The 21,516-nt window shown below is 50.3% G+C and overlaps 2 protein-coding genes across 3 annotated transcripts in view; one reads left to right on the top strand and one right to left on the bottom strand.

Moving 5' to 3' along the window:
- The window catches only part of ITGA6 (integrin subunit alpha 6), a 129,557-nt gene extending 114,446 nt beyond the window's left edge, over nt 1-15,111 (bottom strand). The window contains exon 1 of the mRNA XM_083842508.1: nt 15,074-15,111. The gene's annotated coding sequence lies outside the window, so the exon portion shown is untranslated. The remainder of the gene's footprint in view (nt 1-15,073) is intronic.
- A 1,715-nt stretch (nt 15,112-16,826) lies between these two features.
- On the top strand, nt 16,827-19,936 carry DLX2 (distal-less homeobox 2). 2 transcript variants are annotated; one of them, XM_083842766.1, is made up of 3 exons: nt 16,827-17,297; nt 17,486-17,670; nt 17,925-19,936. In XM_083842766.1, exons 1-3 carry the CDS (start codon nt 16,952-16,954, stop codon nt 18,228-18,230), a joined length of 837 nt encoding a protein of 278 aa, XP_083698892.1. In that variant the 5' UTR covers nt 16,827-16,951; the 3' UTR covers nt 18,231-19,936. The 2 variants fall into 2 exon arrangements, with proteins under 2 accessions (XP_083698892.1, XP_083698891.1); XM_083842765.1 differs by having other exon boundaries at nt 16,832-17,297; nt 17,483-17,670.
- Nucleotides 19,937-21,516: the final 1,580 nt, after the last annotated feature.

Here is a 21,516-nt window from a genome sequence, read left to right as displayed (position 1 = left end):
AATAAAGCCTTTCTGGAAATACCTGAATTTCACCTGCCAGTCACTCACAGACAGCACAGTAGTTATCCGAGCCTCACTTGAGCTGCAGCTGCCATACTGCTGTGTTTCACACCATTCTGCTCATTCTATTTCTCTAATCCAGCTCAATGACAGAGTGTGGGTAAAACTCTCAACTCTAGACAGGGCAAGATAGCCTTGTTCAGCTGGCTGTTGGTCTTACATGTCTGGAGGTGGTACATTTCTGTGCCACTAAGGCTGTTCTGTCTGGGATATGATGAAGACATTGCTCAGCTGAAGAGCAATTTCCCTTCCTACATTTAAGCATGTCCAACTTGCACATCGTGTCTTTCCTTTCATGTTGGTGCAGGGCTGGAAATTAATGTTCAAACCAGAACTCCATCACTCATTTGAGCTCCAGACATACCTCAGGTGGCCTTCCAGAGATAGGTTGGACACTTCAACCTTCCTCCAGCACCTACCACTTCGCAGCCACCTCCTGACTTCACACGCAGATGTGGTCAGGTGCTTCCCAGCCTCTCCGGGCTCCAGACATGCTGCCGGGAGTACACAGCCCTGCAGCCACATGCAGCCCCAGTGAGACATTTCAGCAGCTGAAGACACTAAATGCTGATTTAATACCCTTTTCTCTCCTCCTCATGAGTAGTGCCAAGATGGGTCATTTTCTCTCCTTTCCAGTTCTCATGCTGCTGGAGCAAAAAGGTGGCAGCCCCTCCCTGGCCTGATTATCATTGCCACATTCCCAGCTCTACCGTTTGGTATGCTTCACACACCATCCTCAGATCTGGCAACAGTCCTGAGTACAAGACAATTTATACCTTCATTATAATGGCTGTTGTGTCTTTTGCTTCTCTGGAATACGCTACATGCAGCTGAAACAGAAGTCAAGCAAGCCACTGCCTGCCATCATCTTGTAAAAAGAACAAAAACAGGAGCAAGAAAGAGATCAGCTAAATTGTTACATAGATAGTTTTGTTTCCAGGCCTTCCGGAGGCCATGGCAGTCTCCTTACTGTTAAGTACTTCTTTTCTGCATGCCACTGGAAGCAGCCTAGGTGTGGGTACAAACATCAGGGACTCAAGAGATGCTGCAGCTCAGTTACAGAAAAAATGTTTCTGTGTATTAAAATGTTTTCCCTCTTTCTAAAGAGCCTGTACTTGCCTTACCAAAAGAAAAATCCATTCAGTTTGTCACTCTAAAGCCACTGGTGCAAAGTGCATAAAGAGTGAGATTTAGCCTTGTGTTGAGATCCTCAGAAAAAAAACTTACAGCTGAAACCTGCATTCCCAAATCACAGGAAAAAAAAAAAAAGGCCAATTCTCCCTTGATCCGTGCCTCCTCCTGAAAAATTTTGCAACGCATTTCTCAAAGCTAAGTCCTGCGCCTGGGGCCACTTAATTGCCTCACTGCTTCTTGGACACACCTTATGGTTTGCGTAAGGCCACATGTGCCAACCGCACAGAAAAATGCAGTCCTTAAGGGCAGCTAGCCTGTCTTTTCACCACGTTAAGCCACACTAGTGAAGGTACAGCTAAAACCAACGGTATGGCAGGAGGGAGAGCAGCAGGGTCCACGGCACCACCTCTCTCAGCCACAGCACCAGCCTCTGCCCAGCTAAAGCAACCATGAAGCTGAGGTGTGAGTGTGCAAGGGCAAACCATCCAGGAGAGGAGCAGAAAACAGCCGGATTGTCTAGCATCCTCCCATGATTTGACTTCCTTTAGGGATTTATTAAAGCTCTCCCAGCACACCCTGGAGCCAGTAGCACAGCTTGGGGCATGGGCCAAGGGCGAGTGGCAGCAGTGCTGGGAGGGTTGCTGGTCACCCACGTTAATCGCTGTGGACACCCATGACCAGGGTCCACCTGCCTTCCACCACCTCACCCCACCCCACGCAGGAATGCCCCTGGTTCATTCCTGATTCAAACGATCAGGACACATTCAGGGTTGCTTGGCCAGGTTTGCCCTTTATAACACAAGAGCAGTACTGACTTCTGCAGGATCCCAGCCAGTTCTGGGGTATGGGGAAGTGTCTTTACCACTAAGCAGTGGAAAATAAAAAAGGAAGAGAAACGCCACTCCACTGCTTCCATCCCTGCGACTCCCCACCCACACAGCAGACTAGCTGGGCTCAGTAACACAAGTTCCTCAGTTGTAAGAGCAACGGGCATGTTTCTTCCTGCAGAGGGAACATTTTGCCCACTCTCGGTTGCCAGTGTCCCATCCCACTTTACTTGTTCTGAATGGTACAGACAAGGTATGCTGCGAGCAGTTTTTACATACCGAGCTCCAAAGAGGACTCTGTATAGTACAAATGACTTTAAACAGTGTGCAGATGCAAAACCATTTGTGACCAGTAAACAGATCAGATCTCTACCATTTTGGGCTGCACGTGCTTCCCCTGTTCCTGAACAAAACTGGCAATCACTGCAGCAGAGAAGCTAGCTCCTGCAAGAAGTTTGATCCTTCTGGGCTGGCCATTCCTTTCTGCAAACCTGCACAGACCAAACCCCGTGTAGCCAAGGATAAGAGATAAGCAGCTGTACAGAGATATTGCAGTGAGACAAGCCAAATTCATGGGGCCACCAGTTCTTTATGAAATAACCTCAACCTTTTAATGCCATGCTGTCAGGCATTGTTATGTGCCACCTAAGTCACAGTGCTTAAATAACAACTAGACATGAAACAAATAGTTTCACTTTTCAGACAGAACACAGCAAAATACAGGACGTAAAATTGACAGCAGTAAGTTACTGATCCAGCTCTTCAAATCCCAAAGGAGGGCTGCTATTAATTGAAATAGATTCCCAATTACTAAACTCTATTAGAGGTCTATTAGAGGTCTACTGCCATCAGGACTGTCAGAGACAACGGGTTCTAGGATAGGGTATCTGCAATATTCCAGAAAGATTTTCAGTCATTTCCTGGTAGATACTCTCTGCCTGCTGACTGTACAGGAAGATATCCAATCTTAACAGGAAGCCTAGCCATGTTGTCATGCTCCTGTTTTAATAATAGAAAAGCACATCACTTCTAATTAGAGAAATCTTTGGCAGTGATCTCAAAGGAAAAAAAAGAAAAAGGAAAAAAGATTTTTTTAATGGCAGCATTTTAAACAGTGTCCTCTCATTACAATGTGACTATTCTATTTAACATTCCTATTTCTATTAATGTTTACATTAGTGTCAGGATTCCTTGCAACTATAGTTTATTATACATTTTGTCTGTTTGGCTTGCTAATTAAGTTATTAAGTGTCAGATAGTGACCAAGGAAGATGATCTAATGGTTCCTTTTGCTTTTTATCTTTAAAAAATGGGAAAAAAAGATGTAAGGTCACTGAACCGTCTGAAACTCATTTTGTGACACAGCCCTTCCAGCTTCCGAGACCTTCACAAGATTCCAGTCTTTTGCTCCACCTTTGTTTACAGCACAGGTATCCCAAGACTACGTAACCCCATGCGAGTCCAGGCACTGGTACGTGGGACAAGACAGAGCCTGCCAGCAGTTAAGCCTGAAAGGCAAGAGTGAGCTTGAACGAGTCTGTCCCGGAGTCAGCCCCAGCACGCTCCCAAACTCTGCCAGTGCCGTGCACACCATTTCTATCCCCGTGACTCAGTGCTTCCCCGCTGCCCCCGGGGGGCTCTCTGCACAACACAGCAGAGGTAGGGGCATCTAAACTACATACAGATGAGGAGGAGGGTGGGCAACAACTCTTTTCAGAGCACTGCGCACCTTTGTGAGCAAGGGTGAAGGCTTCATCTAGCACAGTCACAGCTCTCCCTGGGGATGCAGCACCAATGGGGCCTCAGTGTTGCCTCCAGAGATGGTAGGCACCAGCACAGCTAAATGGTAACCAAAGGCAAATAACTACTTTTGTAACAAGAAAAAAGATGCTGTAAATAGTTTGAAAATTGTGCTTTTGGGTACCATTAGATTACTAGACCCACAATCCAGATTCTTCAGTGGTGCTGGCATATAATAAAAGCAAAGCTAAGACAAATCAGGCATTTCCGTATAACTAGGAAGGAGGTGACATGTTAGCAAATACATAAGAGCACAGCCATGGGTATGTGCTCCCTGGCTGGCGCCACTCCACCAACCAGGACAACCCCAAAGACACTGGGTAAGCTGTGTTATTGTCAACCTGTACACTGTGCTCCCAAATGCACAGTGATGCTCCTGAACGGTGAGTGATACCACAAACGGCCAATAATTTGGCCCATAAAATTGACAGGGAAATGAGTCACACATGGCAATCACAAGAAAACACTAAAGACACTATATTACTCATCCAAATACCAAGGGAAAAAGGAATTGTTTCCCCAAAATTAAATAGGGGAACTCTTCTTAAGGAGTACATCCAGCATCTCCTGGCCTGACACAGAGAACACGCTTCCCCCAGAGATACGAGTAATTTCAGGTGAGTCAAGTCTCCCATTAATCCCTCGTGCAGAACACAACTCTGGTGTTTTTCCAGGCGGAACAATACTGGGAGTTGCAGCAAAGGTGTCCAAGTTTCATTACACTTGTAACAGATCAACCATGCGTGCCCAGAGTTTTTGTACTCCCATGTTGCTGCTTCTCCCCAGAGGTTTGCTCTCCAACAACTCTGACTTGAAAAACCGTCCCCTCCTTTCCGCCTAATGTGTTGCAGGGGGGCTCAGATCATCCCTCCCTTATCTTGTCTTGAGGTGCATCTTCCCTCCTCAAAAAAAAAAAAAAAAAAAAAAAAAGCTGTTTAAGCAGAAACAATCAGGCCTTATTCACTTGATAAAGGCTGTTTTGATGAATATACATTGCACAATGCAGACTGTTGCATTCTTGCAACATAAGCCGCTTCTCTGAGTCTTCTATGCTTTATCCATATGTGGGATGCTTAGTACAATGGCATCATTGTATTCACACAACTTTGGGCTTGTGCTGGAAAAAAATGAGAGCTTCCAGAATTGCAGAGAGATCAAAGGTTGAAGCCAGGCACTAATGACCTAATAGGCAGAGGTTTAAAAGTCAGCAAACCCCCTAACCCTGGAGGAGAGCTCTTAGTATGCTTGCTGCTGGTTTTGGATTACTGCTGCATTTTTGTCTCTTCTCAGCTCTTATCCCACATTTCTGTAGCAGTTCCACAGATTCTCTCATTTCCTTAAAGTGCAAAAAATAAGATCGTAGAATTGTATTGCTTTCCTCTTGTTGCTCTTTGGCAGTCTTGAAGTAATTTCATCTGAGGCTTGCAGGTTTCTGAAAAACACTGTGAAACTGTGGCATTTCAGCCAACAGCAGCCTGACACCACTACCAGCACCTCAGCCTTGGAATCAAGCCTGTCAACTGCTGAGCACTGCTTGTAGGTGTGAACACCATCAGCAACAACAACAACACACAGCAAAGTCTTACCACACTAAATAAATAAATAAATAAATAAATAAATAACGGTTCTCAAATACAGTTTTAACTGAAGAGCACTGGTACAACACATAACTAAATATATATGCTACCACTATCTGTTTTTAAGCTGTTCAGGAAATAGCAATCTATTCTTTTCTGCTGCATAGCTTTTCTGTAATATTAAGGTGTTAATGCTTCTCTGCCTAATATAGAAGGTGTTAATGCTCACAGATAATAAGAACTGTGGGCTGGAATATAACGTTGTCATAGACTCTGTTTGTTCTCATGGTAGCACCGAAGCATTTGAATGACCTCACCTGTAAGCTTCCTGGATGCTGTACACCGTTTTGTAAAACAGACTCTTCGTTTTCCAGATATAAGAAAGCATTCTGGAAAAAATACTGTTTAAGTTTTATAGCGGAAGTCATTATTTTATTGTTGACTTTAAGTCAAGCCACTGTTTTGCCTAGAAATACAAATGTGCTGGTTCTATTTTGTATTTGAAGTTAGGGTCATTGATATTCACAAGAAAGGGGAAAATGCTATAAATCCACATAATATAGAAGAAGCAATATAATTTTGTAAGAGGAACTTTTGGAGGTTAAAATATCTGTAAAAGCCATCATACTCAAAGCATGATCAAGCACATTTTGAAGGTATAAATCCAGGTAATCTATGTGTACCAGATAGCTGGAAGCATCAGGTGAAAAGGATGAGACTTCTTTTAAGGAATTTGGCAGATGTATCCCAGATAGCTAACAAAGAACAAGTTTATAAATTTTCTGCTCCTTGTTGTGATTGGTGCTTAGTCAAAATTGGCAGTAGCTAAATACAGCAAGTATTGGTGAAAGTACTCAGGCTTAACAGCTAACACAATATTACACCAAGGAAGACAAGGAAGAAGTCAAACAGGCAGACATCCACTCACACACACATCAATCTCAATTTCTTTGATGACTCAGCCAGTACTTAGCACTTCATCTATGATAAGCAGCGTACAATCTTGTTGCACAATGGTGTAGCCTGTTATTTCTATGTCTTCCCCTTTCAGAAGTTTTACACAACCATGAAGCAGTGTTGTGGAAAGCATGCTGGCAGCAACACAAAGATCTCACTGATGTGAAAGCCAAAGCCTTTTTTATAAGCTGGGTGGTCAGGCTGCCAAGTAATGCTGTTTGTTAATGCTCTGCATTACTAAACACTGTTCCTCTATGTGTGACGGTTAAAGCTAATATACTGTGTTTGACAGAGCAATATGCAATATAATAGGTAATATCTGAATGAAGCAATCTGTATTTTTTTTAACTATACTCTGGTAGCCTGAGAAGGGATTCCACTAAAGCATAATTCCCAGTTTACATTCTGTAATTCTAGCGATAGAGAACAAGCAAAACTCTTTGCACCTATCAAATCAAATCGATTTTCAAGTCAGATGGGGTCCAGGTCTTTCCCTGCGAAGCCACCAGTTGGAATCATAGATCGGTGATGGCACATTGCTCTTAGTTTAAGTTTCCCACACCTCAGAGGATGCAGTAACCTTGTGAGGCTACAAAAGATCAACCACTTCCCAGATAATGCAACAGATTTTGCAGGAAACCACCAAGGGCAAAGAAGAGGACAGAAAGCAGGGAAAGCCTGCGCAACCTTTATAACGCAAGGAGGTTTCTTCACCTCTGTTCACCCATCCTTTAACGTCCCCATTTGGGCTGCAGGAGTTGCACGGGCTTTCCCCACTCATCGCCACAGGCCCAGTGCCCTGCCAGGCAGACATCGGGGTGCAGAAAGCATGGTGCAGAGCTCTCTGCTGCTGCCCTTTGGGCTCCTGCCCAGCTCATGCGTGCACGCAGGGCTGGCAGCAGCACCGCAGGGTGAGCCCCAGCAGGATGGGTGCCAGTCCCTGTGGCTGTACCCAGCGCTCACCCCCCTTATCCTAACTCCAGAGCTGGGTTAGCACCAACAAAAGCTTTTGCCCCAAAACTATGTAGAATATGACACACAGACTGATCAACCAAAGCATTTAAAAACAAGATTTCTATACTCAATGTATATAAATATAAGAGCTAGTATCAGAAAATCAGGCAGAGGATGTAAGCTGTAGATCTTTATGCCATGTTCAAGAGGATTTTCCAAAGTTTCATTTTCACAAAAGGACTCTTGCCAAAAGTTTGGAAACAGACCAAGAAATTAAGTTTTTCAAGCTCAGGTTAAGCACTACTTTAGGAAACAAGAACCAGGAGAGGAAGATTTTTAGGTAACATTTATAAATCTACAGTGCAGCCAAGTGGACACATTTAGAAAGCACTTATCCATTAATCAGATTGCCACAATAGCAGTGTTTGTGCAAGAGAAGCTGCTGTGCTCCAGTTGCAGACAGAAATAAAAAAGCAAAACACAACAGCCACTTGGCAACAACCTCATTTTGAAGTTTCAGTTTCACGGGAAAGAAAACCCAGGCATTGCTCTTCTCTTTGTAAGAAGAGTTCATTGATGCAAATGGGGAGTTAGACAAGGATGTTTCTCTTCAGTAAATACTCATGAATGCTGAGTGCAGATGCCCAAACAGTACCTTCCCTTCAGGCAACTCTTGAAGGGATCACGCTGTTCCCCCTGCAGGTCCTGTGGAGGAGTGGCTGACTTCTGATGTTATCCGTGAGCACAGTTTAGAGCTGCCTGGCAAAACTGTTAAAATTATTTTTCTGATTTTTCATGAAGACTGTTGTGGTTTACAGTGACTCCAATTTCAGGCATCCATTTTCAATAGTTTAAATGAGAGAAAGTAAGAACAGGTGTATAACCAGTGTTATGGCAAAGAAGGTTTTCCTCCCAACTTTCATGAGTATACAGCTTTACTTTCACCTTCAAATAAATACCGTCATCAGGGAGAAAGTCCAGGTTTCCAGAACCCCCTGCTAAAGCTGTCGATGCAAACCCTACATTTGTGTATGTAAAGGAACCAAGTATTGCTATATATCATTGTGCAATTAAGCAACAGACGTGATTTATATTTGTTTTTAAAACATAATGCTATATTTAACTGTTTCCTTAACAACTCCCATGAGTGTGTGGCCCACCCTTGCAGTAAAAGAAAATAACAACAGTAATATCCAAAAAAAAAAAAAAAAAAGACGAGAAAATGCCAGAGAGACAGCAAGAAAACAGCATATGGCCAGACATGTCACCTGAAAGAGGGTCAGATATGTCACCTGAAGTGGAAAGGTCCGATGTATTTGACTTCCAATAGTATGCTTAAACAACTGCTGGGCAGCACATTAGGCAAGTGGGACATAAGTAGGCACAGTAGCTCATTTATTTACCTTCTGCTATCAGTTCATTAAGCAAATCAGCAATGCTAATATATTTGTTGAAGCTTGGTATTTCTCTGAAGAACTGCTAATTACAACACAAGGTTATTATTAAGTCTCTGCAGTGCTCTAAGAAACTTAACAAGGTCATGCAAGCCATGGATCAACAAAAACACATTTTCATCTTAAAGACAGATACTCTTACAGACCGCTGAATGGTCTCTATGCATCTCTCCCCAGAACACCAAGAACACTTTTACAGAGTTAGCATTCAAAAATGTTTAGTACATTCTTCACACAAAACAAAACCAAAAAATGAATATCCATAACAGTAAAGCGAACTCTGGTTCAACTTTATGCTGTTTTTATATGTTTATATGTTTTTTATAATTAAACTCAAATATCTGGACTGCAAAACACTTTGTTTCCTGTCCCTCCCCACTGCCACACGAGTGGTGACTGCACTCTCCTTCCCCTTTGCCTCCAGAACCAGACAAGCATCACACTTCACAGTACTCACCTCCCACCCCTCAGCTCCCCAACCACTGATGTAAGAACAGAACTTAATATATACACATGTGCTAGGTGAGGACCTCCCGGCAGCTACAGTTAGTTACCAGCTGGAGTAATGCTTCCTGTTACACCTATTTTACCTTTCTGGAATTTGTCCAGGAAAAGTCTGGCTTCATCACTACATGCAGGAAAGACTAAATCGAATTTTCTTCTTGACCAGGGGCGGCTGGTGCCTCCCTGCCAACAAAGCTGTGCTGGCTTCCACCGGGTGGAAGTGTGCCATCTCATGGGAAGAAGCTTTTTTCTTGACAACACAGCTGTGAAGACACCTTCCTTTCTGTCCCTGCTCTGGGGCATCAAAACTAGACCAACTATCACAGCGGTCAACAACCGGGACAGGGCAATGCTCCCCACTGTGTTTTTCTTTCCTGAGTCAAGCTGGCTGATAACATGGCATACAACTCTTAGGGAGAGAGATGGTAACATCCAAATGCCCTCTTCTGCAGCAAGCTGCGAACTTCACAGCCACAGCACTGCTGGGTTTCCATGCTATTCACATACATACACACACATACAGCCGAAAGAGCCATGACAGGGAAGCTGTGCTGTAGAGAGAGGGCCTGAGACCACTTTTCTTCTTGCTACTGAAATGTTTTCTGTCTTCGCCTAGGCATTTACATGGTCGGATATACAAAACGGTGTATAATATAATGTAAGAGTTGAGGAACTAGATCTAGGTCTGGATTTGCAGTCTCTGGATGCTAAGAGTCCCATTGTTTTAAACCATGCAAGCCCACCGCCAGCTCCATCACAGTTTACTCTTTCATGCAAAGCCACCTCTAACATCGATGAGCCAGCTGTCTAAGCAGGCAGTGGTGACAGTGGTATGAATAAGGTCCAGTGGGAATATTGCATACAGCACAGTGGGTGATAGCATATGCCTCCTTTACAAAAATCCTTTTGCACTGGTCATGAAAACCATACACACAAAAAAGCCTGTAATTTCCACACAAGCCACCCAGCAGAAATAGCTTGTTGAAAAAGAGAAAACATTTGTCTCCCTCTGAGCCCTTTCAATAACAAACTATACAGAATCATATAGATTTGGGCAGCAAGTCCTCATGGACAAGAATAGACTTAGTCTGCATGCTAAGTGAGTGCTGTACCCACCCTGAACTTACTTGTAGAGTAGTTCTTCTTAAGAAAGTAAATTCACATTCACCAGCTCCCAGGGAAACACCTCTAAATGAAATGCCAGTCGTCTATTGTTTGCAGTACAATTATTGTAGTTATTCAGATAGGTCTGATCTACAGAGCTATTTAAGATAGGATAGAAAATCCAGCTCTGGAAGCTGCCAGGTAAACAAGACTGCAGGTATTTCAGTGTTCAATTCAGTAAGAAAAGGCAAGTATGCCACAGATACAAAAACGTAATTCACAGCTCCTGTACTGCAGAAAGGGACAATCAAAAGCATCAAATCTCTCAGGGAAGAAGCATTTCCTCTTCAGTCTTTCCCAGATGGTTGAATGGCCACATGAATGTATAAAAGTATGAATATGGACATATTCTGCGACATCTGTTTGTTCAAAGCATACAAAGTCTCACTGCATAGATTTCCAGGCACAACAGGCCACCCAAAATGTTGTGCCTTACACCAAATACTACCTACCTTCAAAACACAGGCTGTGATTTTCAGAGGTGCTGAAAAGCTAAAGCAACTGGATATATTTGCTGTAGCTATACAGAATTCCTAAGGAAAAGCTGCATATAGCAGTGTGGTCTTGGACTTGGCAGCGTTTTCACTCGCAGCCCCAGCCCTGATGATGAGTTCCTTACGCTCTGTACTGCTCCCTGCATATATCCTTGTGCAGCATCAGCCACCATCTGCTCTGTCACATATGGTGCATACAGCATTTTGGGACACATCTGTTAGAAGCCAGGGTTTACATTTTATCATTGCAGCTATTCTGTGCACCACCTTCCTGTGTGGACACAGTTTGCAGAATGCCTTCCTTCTGCTTAAATTAAACCACTTCCACAACAGGTTACTCTAACAGCCCCAAAACTTTACTTTTATTTTCACACCTTAGTGTATTCCTTGCTACCTGCCTTGTCCAGCCAAGCCATTAGGTAAGTGCACCCCTTCACTTTCTTAGTCAACATGTAAACCAACTGTAACAGCCTTTGTAAAAGCAAAAAATTACCCTTCTAAATATCTTTCTCTTTCTAATTGGAGCAACCAAATTACATTCACACAGAATGAATACCTGTTGCCTCAAAAAATCAAGTCTTTTCCATTCCCAGTCTTTGAAAGTTAAAAGAGAGCTCTGACAGAAAGCAAGTGAGCCAACCAATGCATTCCCCTTTTTCCCTTCTCCTACTTACCAGATGTTAATTGGTTGGTCTGTCCATCAATAAGCACTGAGAATACAAAAATAAATGTTAAACCTCCAAAAAAGAAAGTATCATGCTTACCACTTAAGTGTACAGCTTTGTACTACAGGATAAATGTCCCATCAGATGCATTAGAACGGAACAGTGGAGACATCCTGTGGCCACTTATTTTATTTACACTTGAATGTTCCCATTATTAATATTTTCAATCGATTTGTTCAACCAGTTTTGCAAATTATATGCAAAATCACTTAATAATGTAAGAAGGCCTGAAGACAATAGAGTTTTCTTAGCTAACTTCCCATCTACCACATCATGTAATCCCTTATTGGAAATTGCTGTGCTCTACCTCAGTATTCAATACTTTCCATTCTCTCTCTCATTCTGTTATACAATTTCCCATTAAAAAAAAAAAAAAAACATTTAGGGAGCTTGAGCTAGTCTAGGTGGCAACACTAACCCCTGACAGCCATGCATACATGTCAAAAGCAACATTGTAATTTCATTTATTTAGATTTATAGCAGTGTTCATGAAAGGCATGTAATTCTCAGATCTAGGCATTCTGCCAACAGGAAAATACTATCCAATGAAGTACATGTGTAAAGCACCTGCCAATAGTGTAAGCTAAGCAACCACAAGAAAATGAAAGGCAGAAACACTTGCAAATCCGAACACAGCTCTTTTCATCCCCTTCCCTCCAAAGGAGAACAATTTTAGGATAGATGCGTGTGCCGAACATGAGGTTCAGAGTTTTTCATGGACAACTCACTGCCACAAACCCCCTCTGTTTTCATACTTCCAGCCATACAGCTTGAGGAAAGGGTCCCCCAGCCAGTTCATGGGATGGCTGTGGCTCTGTAAGTCCAGTTCATCTTGATTTACTCACTGATGACCATGTTGACTTGGCCACTTTTTAAAACAAAAAGCAAATGAATTTCAAGGACAGGCTTTTTATTTGTTTTGTTTTGTGGTAGTAGGTACATATTTCTCACTACAGGAAAGAAGAAAGATTTCTTTTAGATTTATGTCTTCAAGCAATTCACCGGCTCTACCTAAATGGCCTACAAAGGCTGTGCATAGCCACTGCCAAATCCCAGAACATGTGCCCAAGTGCTCCCACGAAGAGCTCTAGAGTCTGCACTGCCCACACTTTGGGTCCATTTAGTGTGTTATTCCAAATGGAAGTGCCTTCGTCTAGTATTCATCTCAGGTGTGTTGCAGCTGTATAATCCACTCAGGAGGCATGGTTTTGAGCGTACCTTCCTTAAAGAACAACGAATATTCTGTTCTTTCAAGCAAGACGTTCATGTTTTCCAGCAAGGACAGACCTTGCTATTTGCCCATCAAAGGAGGCATCAGCTCAAGAAACAGGCTGCAGCAGAAACTGCACTCCACACCTCAAATACTCCACTGGCTCTACAAATCAGAATTCATCCAAGCACATTGAGGAGATATAGCATTTCTCAGCTCCAAATAGCATTGTCCACTAAACTGAACCTTAAAATAATCACACAAAGTAAAACCAAAGCAGTCCAGGTTATTTTCCATGTTGAACAGCTTGCTTAAACTGTGCTTAGACTGTAGAGGTAAAGATTGTGCAGATGCTACAACAAAGGCAAAAAAAATCTTTTCTCTGCTACCTGTGACAAATGGAGCTCATCATGACACAAATGATCAACTCAGACTAGATCTGTTCCCACAAAATACAGCTCTCTTCTTCTCTCACATTTGTCATCTCCAGCAAAATTAGAAATGACTTAATGATTCATCCTGAGTGTTTTTCCTGCATGATCTTACTAAAGATTTTTGCCATCTAAATATTCACACACAAAGCATTTTAAACAAAGATTTAGTTGTGGATAAACCTGAATTTGCTCAAATCCCCTAGGAGGTGGGCTCAGATCCGTCTGCTCCTGTGTGTATACATGTCTGCAGACATGGTTGCAAAGCCTGAGGCTGGTTAATATTGCTGTATAACACTATAAAAAGTATTTCCTAGCTGTTCTACCAACTCCCTGCCTGCTGAAAAAAGAATATAGCTTTTGTCAGTTCTGCTCCTTTGGTACAGTTGGCTATGAAAAAAAAAATATCTGGAAATACAAGAGGTGGTCAGAGCAGCCAGAAAGGCCTCACTTCAGCACTGGGTGGGACTTCACAGCCTTAAGAGGCAAGAGCGACTGCCCAGGCATGCTCTGCTTTATTCCCCAAACCCTTGTGCCACGTGTGGAGGGCTGATGCTTTAACACCCTCTTGTTCCGCACACAGACCTCTCATCCCCCCCCCCCCCCATCTGCAACAATAAGTAGACCCCTGAATATGCTGATATTAGACACTCACCCCAATGCATCAGGCTGTGTGTTTCCTCAATATAGTACAAGGAAACAAGCGAAGAACACCTGTGCTAAATAACAATGGACTAATCCACTATTAAAAATCCTGGATTGTGCTCCAGTCTGCAAAGGCTTCTACTGAAGAAAGATGCTGAGCTGCCAGCAGATCTCTTCACTGAGAAAGGGAAGCTGAGGCCAAGACAGTTTAATAAACAACTCTGAAAGGATTTTACAGAGCCCATGTCTCCTATCACGCTTGTATAAGCTGTTTACATCAAGGAGCTAAGAACTGAAACCTTGGGGAGCCAAGCAAGGGGGCATATTCTTCCCAGAAGAGTTTGTGATTTCTGGAATGAAGTAATCTGATGCACAGATGGATGAGACAATAAACAGTTTTTGGAGAGGCAAATGATAACGCTGGATTCTGAAACTAAGCACAGCAGGTAGCAAGCTTCCGGATGGGTGTTGAAAAGACTCATGCAATTTCCTAAAATCTGATACACTTAATCCCTCAGACATGGAAGATTTAACTGTTACCATTATTAATACCAGATCCATTGTACCACAGGTACAATGCTAGCATAAACCCTCCCCACAGCTTCATGTGGCACGAGATTTAAATGACCCTTCTACTATGAAGACCAACGTTCAGGACCATGCCAGGCACTGTATCACTATGAATCCACTGGAAAGCATTTCACAAAGCCATGAAAAGAAACTTGTACTTGTTAATGTACCACTGCAGCAGAGACTACTGTCTAATTAATTTTTTTAACGTTGTCAGAACAAATAGCAGGCCCATTTCCCAAGAATCATCAGATTCCCACTGAAAATAAGCAAAATAAATTGTTCAGGGAGGTGTGGATTATAATGGATAAAATAATAAACACAACAACAGTGGATTAAAAACTAATCTCTTTCTTAATGCTGAGTGCAGTCCCCTTCAAGTCAAACTTGAGATAAAACATCATGGGACAACTTGCTCTGCTGATCCCTAGGTTAAATCTACACCGTATATAATGACTGAGGACACCAGGCTTTAATTGTGTTCACATTTCTCTCAGATGAGGTCTGTTTGAGGAAGAGAACCACAATAATAATAATAATTAATAATAATAATAATAAAAAACATACCAGGCAGGAGTTGCTGTAGACTTTTCTATGAGTCATATACAGTTGCCCTGTTAAAAAAAAAAAAGTAATGAATACGTACTGATCAGCTGGAGGGAGGGATAATGATTTTGAAGAGTGATGGTACTTTCCTGAGCCTGTACACAGTGTGTTCAGTATATTTGATAAAGAATGCCCACAGTCCTAGCAGCATATGGATGCCTCTGAAACAGAAGTGAAACAAAGTGAAACATCAACAAAGCCCGCTCACCTGTTCTGCAGCCCCTGGCAATGAGGGCTGCACATTCACGTAAATAAACCTCGCAGCCCAGTCTTTGAACGCTGACCTCTGCAATGGAGGGCAAGTGCCCTTCTCCCGTGGGCAACCGAATGACCAGCCTCCAGAAGAGACACAGTTCGGCTCATCCACGCGTTGCTCCTCACAGGACATAAATAACACCACACGATCTGTTACTCCAGCACCAAGCAGGGCTGACGGGTACCTCACAGCAGGCACACAAGACACAACTCTCCCTCCTTCGGGTTTCACCTCTCGCCCTTGGCCCTCTCCAGTTACCCACCCGCACCACACGCGCAGTTCCTGACGCGGGACCGGCGGAGGTACAGTCGGTGCGGGGCTCTCCCCACGCCAACAGAAACCCACGGAGCCGTGGGCCACCCGGTCCCTTTTTTTCCCCTCACTCCCGACTAACGCCGAGCGGGCTGCGCGCTGCGAGCACCCAGCGCAGTTCTTAATTGCTTCAAAACCGCTGATTTTGCGGTTTTATTATATATTTTCTTTTCTGTTTGTTTTCCCCGCAGCACCCAGACGCACACTCGGAGCCGCTCCCCGCCGCCGCCCCGGCCCGGCCCCGCTCACCTCAGCCCCCGCCGCCTCAGAAGCGCCCCGGGAGAGCCGCCCGGCAGCGCCGCCGCCACCGGCACCTCACCGTGAGGCGCCGCGAGGGACTGGCACGGGCGCGAGCGGGACCGTTGAGGAGCCACGCGCCGGGCGCGAGGGGCGCGAACACGAGGGGAGCACGCGGGGGGCACGAGGGGGGCACGAGGGGGGCACGCGGGGGGCACGAGGAGGGCACGCGGGGGGCGCCTGCCCCGTGCAAAGGCAGCGCGGCCCCGGCGCCCCCGCCCCGCTGCGTGCCCCCTCCCGCCGGGGGGCGCCACCCGCGGCCGGGGGCTGCCGAGCGCTCCCCAGGCACTGCCCGGGCGTTGCTGCGGCCCGGCCCGCGCCGCTCCCCCCGCCAGAGGGCGGCCGAGGCCAGCGCCGCCGCCTCGCCCGCCCCGACGGAGCGGCGCCGCCGGCAGCGGGCAGGGGCGGCCGCTGCCGCCGCCGTGCCAGGCTCTGTGGCGGCGGGCACCGGCTGCCCAGCGGGCGCCGTCGCCGACGGCTGCGTGAAACGCTCGGCGCGCCCCGTCGGTGCGGCTGGCCCGCTCCCGGGCCGGCCGGGAGGGGCCCCGGGCGGGGCTGGGAGCGCCCCGTCGGGACCGGCACGGGGACGGGGAGCGGCGGGACGGGACGGGACGGGGCTGCCGCGCGTCCCCGCGCGGTGCGCGCCCCCGGCGCCGCACGTCCCCGCGCCCGCGGGGCCGGGGCGCGCGCGGGCGCCCCATTGGCCGTTGCTAGGTGACGTGCGGCGCGGCCACGTGACCGGTGTTAAATGCCGCCCCGGCGGCGCGCGGCGCCGCAGAGCCCGTCCCGCTGGCGGCGGCGGGAGCGCGGCTGCCCGCCCCGGCCCGCCCCGGCCCGGCCCCGCGGGCGCGCAGCGCGGCGCGGCGAGCATGGTGCCGCGGCCCTGACCTCCGCGCCCCGGTGGGGACGGCCGCGGGGCGGCGGCCCGTGCCCCGTGCCCCGGCGGGAGGGCGGCGGGCGGGCGGGGGCGCGGGATGACCGGCGTCCTGGAGAGCCTGGTGCCGGACATGCACGCCAGCCAGATCTCCGCCGGCGGCTACCAGCAGCAGCAGCAGCAGCAGCAGCAGCACGGCGGCCTGCACAAGCCGCAGGAGTCCCCCACGCTGCCCGTGTCCACCGCCACCGACAGCAGCTACTACACCAACCAGCAGCACGGGGCGGCGGGCGGGCCGCCCTACGGCCCGCTGGGCTCCTACCCCTACGCGGCCGGCGGCGCCGCCCCCTACTCGGCCAAGGCCGGCTACGACCTGGGCTACGCGGGCGCGTACGGCTCCTACGGGCCCTACGGCGCCAGGGCCTCCCCGGCCAGCAACGACCCCGGTACGTCCGAGCCCCGGGGGGGCCCCGCGGGAGCCCGGCGAGGCCGCGCTCGGGGCCCCGGGGGGGGGAGCGGGGAGGGCGCTCGTGCCCGGCGGGGCCGCCCCGACGGGGCGGGCGGTGCCGGCGGGCAGGGCCCGGGGCGGCGGGGGCGCCCGTCCTCACCGGGGCCGCCGCGTGTGCCGCAGCAGAGAAGGAGGACTGCGAGCCGGAGATCAGGATAGTGAACGGCAAGCCGAAGAAAGTGCGGAAGCCGCGGACCATCTACTCCAGCTTCCAGCTGGCGGCCCTGCAGCGGCGCTTCCAGAAAACCCAGTACCTCGCCCTGCCCGAGAGAGCGGAGCTGGCGGCCTCCCTGGGCCTCACCCAGACGCAGGTAGGGCCCTCCCGCCGCGGGGCCCCGGGCACCTCCCGTCCCGACGGGGCCGGCGCGGGCGGGCGGGCGGGCGCCGTCGGGGCGCGGGAGGGGGCACGGCCCGCGGCGCCTCGACGGCCCGGGGCGGGCCGGGCCGGGGGCTGGGGGCCGTGGGGAGTCAGTCTCCGGGCCGAGGCAGCGCCGGAGCCCGCGGAGCTGCGGAGCCCGCCCGGCCCCGGCGCGGCGGCGGCCCGCTGACGCCGCTCTGCCCCCAGGTGAAGATCTGGTTCCAGAACCGCCGTTCCAAGTTCAAGAAGATGTGGAAGAGCGGCGAGATCCCGGCGGAGCCCCCCCCGCGCCGCAGCGCCTCGCCGCCGCCCCCCGCCTCGCCCCCGGCCTGGGACTTCGCCGCGCACCCGCGCACGCCGGGCGGCCCCGCCAGCCCCAGCCCCGCCGCCGCCTTCCTCGGCACCTACCCCTGGTACCCGACGGCGCCCGGCGGCCCCGCGCACCTGCCGGCGGCCGCCCCCCTCCCGCAGCCGCCGCAGCCCCCGCACCACCACGGCGGCGGCATCTTCTAGGCGCCGCAGAGACTCGAGCCCGCGGGGCCCCGACGTGCAGCACTGGTGCTTTGGAGCAGCCCCGTCCCGTCCCGTCCCGTCCCGTCCCGTATTGTCGCGGCACCGGACCGAGCTCCCCCCAACGCCCCCCGCAGCCGAAGTGAGCAGTGCGGGACCGGCGCCCCTCTCCTCTCCACACCCCCCGTCTTTCTCGTCAAATCACCAGTGCAGAACTTTGCTTAATTTTATTTTTTATTTTTTTAAAGTTGATAGGTGCCTTTGCGGAAGACCTCATTTTGATGTTGGGGACTAAACAAAAAATAATAATAAAACGATAAAAAAAAAAGATAAATAATTTTTATATGTAGATTTAAAACGAGAGCCTCCCGTGTTTAAGTTATCCCTTGTAGCCGTGTAGGAACCAGCCCGGCGAGGGGGGGTCTCCCGGCCGCACCGTGCTTTCGGGCGGGGGTCGGGCCCGACGTGGCCCCCCCGGCAGCCCCTGGCCCTGCCCCGGCGCGGTTCGCCGTTCAGACCCGTGAAACGAAACGAAAGAAAACAAAAAAGGGTATTTGGGGTTATTTATTATGGAAAACTTAAACACTCTTTAATGTTTCTTTTACAATAAGCAGAGATTATTTAAATAAATTATTGTTTCCATGGTGCCCGCGCTGAGTTTCTTTGGGGACGGGGGAGGTCGGGCCCGCGGTGCTCACCTGGGGGGAGCCGCCTCTCCTGCTCGCCACCGCGACGTTGCCGCAAGCCGGCAGCTTCCCCCCTTCTCCCCCCCGTCCTTTCCCGTCTACAATAAAGTCTCGCCCCTGCCAGTCTTCGCGGCGAGGCCATGAATCACTCAGCGCTGCCTCCGGCAGCCCAGACCCGGCCCTCCCCCCTGCCTGCTGGCGCCAGGGACATTTCGCCCGGGACTGGCTCCTGCCGTCTCACCGCCTCCCAGACGTGCCGGAGGGGTTTGGGGCACGGCCCCGGAGTAATTTCTCTCCTCTGCCTCCCCGTCGTTTGCACCCAGGCCGGAGGCACCCCCGGTTGCCCCCTTGCAGGGGCTGCCCCCTCCGGGCCGCCCCCCCGGGGGATGCCGACTCCGCGGAGGTGCCGGTGGGAGCGGAGCGGGACGAAAGGCGGCTGCTGCCCGGCCCCCGTTGCCCCCCGCTCCCCCCCGCTCCCCGCCAGGCCGAGTGCTCGCCCCGGACCCTCCGGCAGAAGGGGGGCGGCAGGGGGGAGCCCGGGGGGGCGGCTTGTGCCTGAGAGCCTCGGGGAGAGCCCGGGGGAAGGGGTGGGGGCAGAAGGCGAAGGAGGAGTGCGGGAAGGAGAAGGAAAGGGGGGAAGGACGGGAGAGGCGGCTGCAGGGGAGGAGGGAGCGGGAGAGACAAAGGCGAAGCCGCCCCGGGGAGCGGCGGGGACACCGGCCCCGGGCGGCGGGGGGCGAAGCTGCGGGGGCCGGGCGCGGAGCGGAGCGGGGCCAGGAGGGGAGGCGGCAGGAGCCGCCTCCGGCCACACGGACACGCGTGTCGGGGGGGGGAACGGGCACCGGGACACCCCTCCGGCAGGTGACGGGTTCTGCTGACACCCCGCGTCCGAGCTGCGGGAGGAAAGCAGGGGCGCGGGGCAGAGCCGGGACGGGGACCCCCCGCCCCGTCGCTTTTCCAGGCGCTTCTGGTTACCGAAAGAAGTTCCCCGAGACCCCCCCATCCCCTCCCCGCCCCTGCCGGCCCCCCTCGCCCGGGTGCAGCCCGGTGCGGCGGCGCCGAGCCTGCCTCGGCCCCGTGGAGTCGGGCGCGGTGCCCGCAGCCGCGGGGGGTCCCTGCCCCGGGCCGGGGCAGAGCGCGGTGCCCTCCGCGCTTTGCTTCTCCCGCTCGGCACGTTGCCTTTTGCTGTTCATTCGGCGGCACTTGGCCGCGGCCCGCCGGCAGCGGCTCCCTGGGCCGGGTGTGCGGCAGCCGTCGGGGCACCCCGCGGCACCCCGGGCTCTGGCTCGCGGCCGTGCTGGGGGGGCAAGGGGTTGCCCAGGCGTGCCCACGGCCACCCGCGCCGCAGTGTCATCCCTCCCTCCGTCGCATATACACGTCCACGCACACGTGCGGCGTGAGCTTTCTCCCGTGTGCCCGTGCTCCCGGCCGGGGCAGGCTGCAGGGCGAACCGGCCGCCCCCCGACGAGGCGGCTACCGGGGGCGGGCGGGGGGGAGCCCGGGGCCGCCCCGCCGGGCTGGGCAGCCCAGGGGGCGAGAAGCGCCCCGGCCCCGGGGAGAGCCCGGGGGGGGCTCGTCCCGTTCCGCCCCGGCCCCCAGCAGCGATCCCCCCCCCGTCTGTCCCCCCCCGTCGGGCCGGCCCGGGGGGCTCCGTCCGCTCGCCGCGCACGGGCGGGGCCGGCCGCGCTGTGCCGAGGAGAGGCAATTTGCTCGTTTGCCCCGGTGAAAAGAAAAAGCACGAGAAATTCAATTAAAGCGGCTCTGGCAAAAGGAGTTATTTGAGGCATGAATGTCTCCCCTAAAGCTGTAGCAATCATGTGGCATTAGACACTTCCGGAATCCTATAGCCAACTTGAAAAATCCCAGACCCCTTTTTTCCCTAATTTTTGCTCTGATCTGTAATTTTATCCACATTTGCACTAGTTTGAGCATTCTGGCTCTCCCATCTGAAAGCCTGCAATTACTATATAATTCTTCGCAATTTCACATGTCCTAATATGGACTGTAATTTTTGCGCAAGACAATTTCCTGCTATTTCAAGCATCAACATTGTCAAAGTTGTATGTACATAATAAATGGGAATATCAATGCATAGTTTTTAGCATAACATCTTGACTCCTCGATAATTATATCCGTTCGGAGCCTACGCAGAATTAGCCTGAATTGCATGGTAACTGCTGCTGCTTTAAAATTTTTAAAAATTACTCATAATTTTCCCAAAGATTACCAAGATCTCGAGTGCACAATGTCATCAGCGTAATGAAGAGTAAACATTTATGCTAATAATCTGCAATTTTTTTCATCAGCTATAAAGACAGAGGCTATATAGCAGAAAATTTCAGTCATATTCTGCAAGAGCAGAGCTGCAAAAAGGCTCCTGCGCTCAGAGGCATGTACATCTCTGGGGGATCTCAATCCACATTTGCACTCTCAGGATATTATTATTGTGCTTGGCTTCTTTTTTTTTTTTTTTCCCCCATTTTTTTTTTTCCCTCCCCAGCCCTCTCTCCCTGTCTCTCACACTCTCTCGCTCCTGTAACTTTCGTAGCCAAAAAGCCGCCTTCGGTCCTTCGCTTTGCCGCACGGAGCCGTGCCCCGGGGCG

Source organism: Anser anser (assembly GCF_964211835.1).
Source record: "Anser anser genome assembly, chromosome: 6".
Classification (NCBI taxonomy): domain Eukaryota; kingdom Metazoa; phylum Chordata; class Aves; order Anseriformes; family Anatidae; genus Anser; species Anser anser.
The sequence above is the reverse complement of the archived record's forward strand: the minus strand, read 5'-3'. Positions and strand labels throughout refer to the sequence as shown.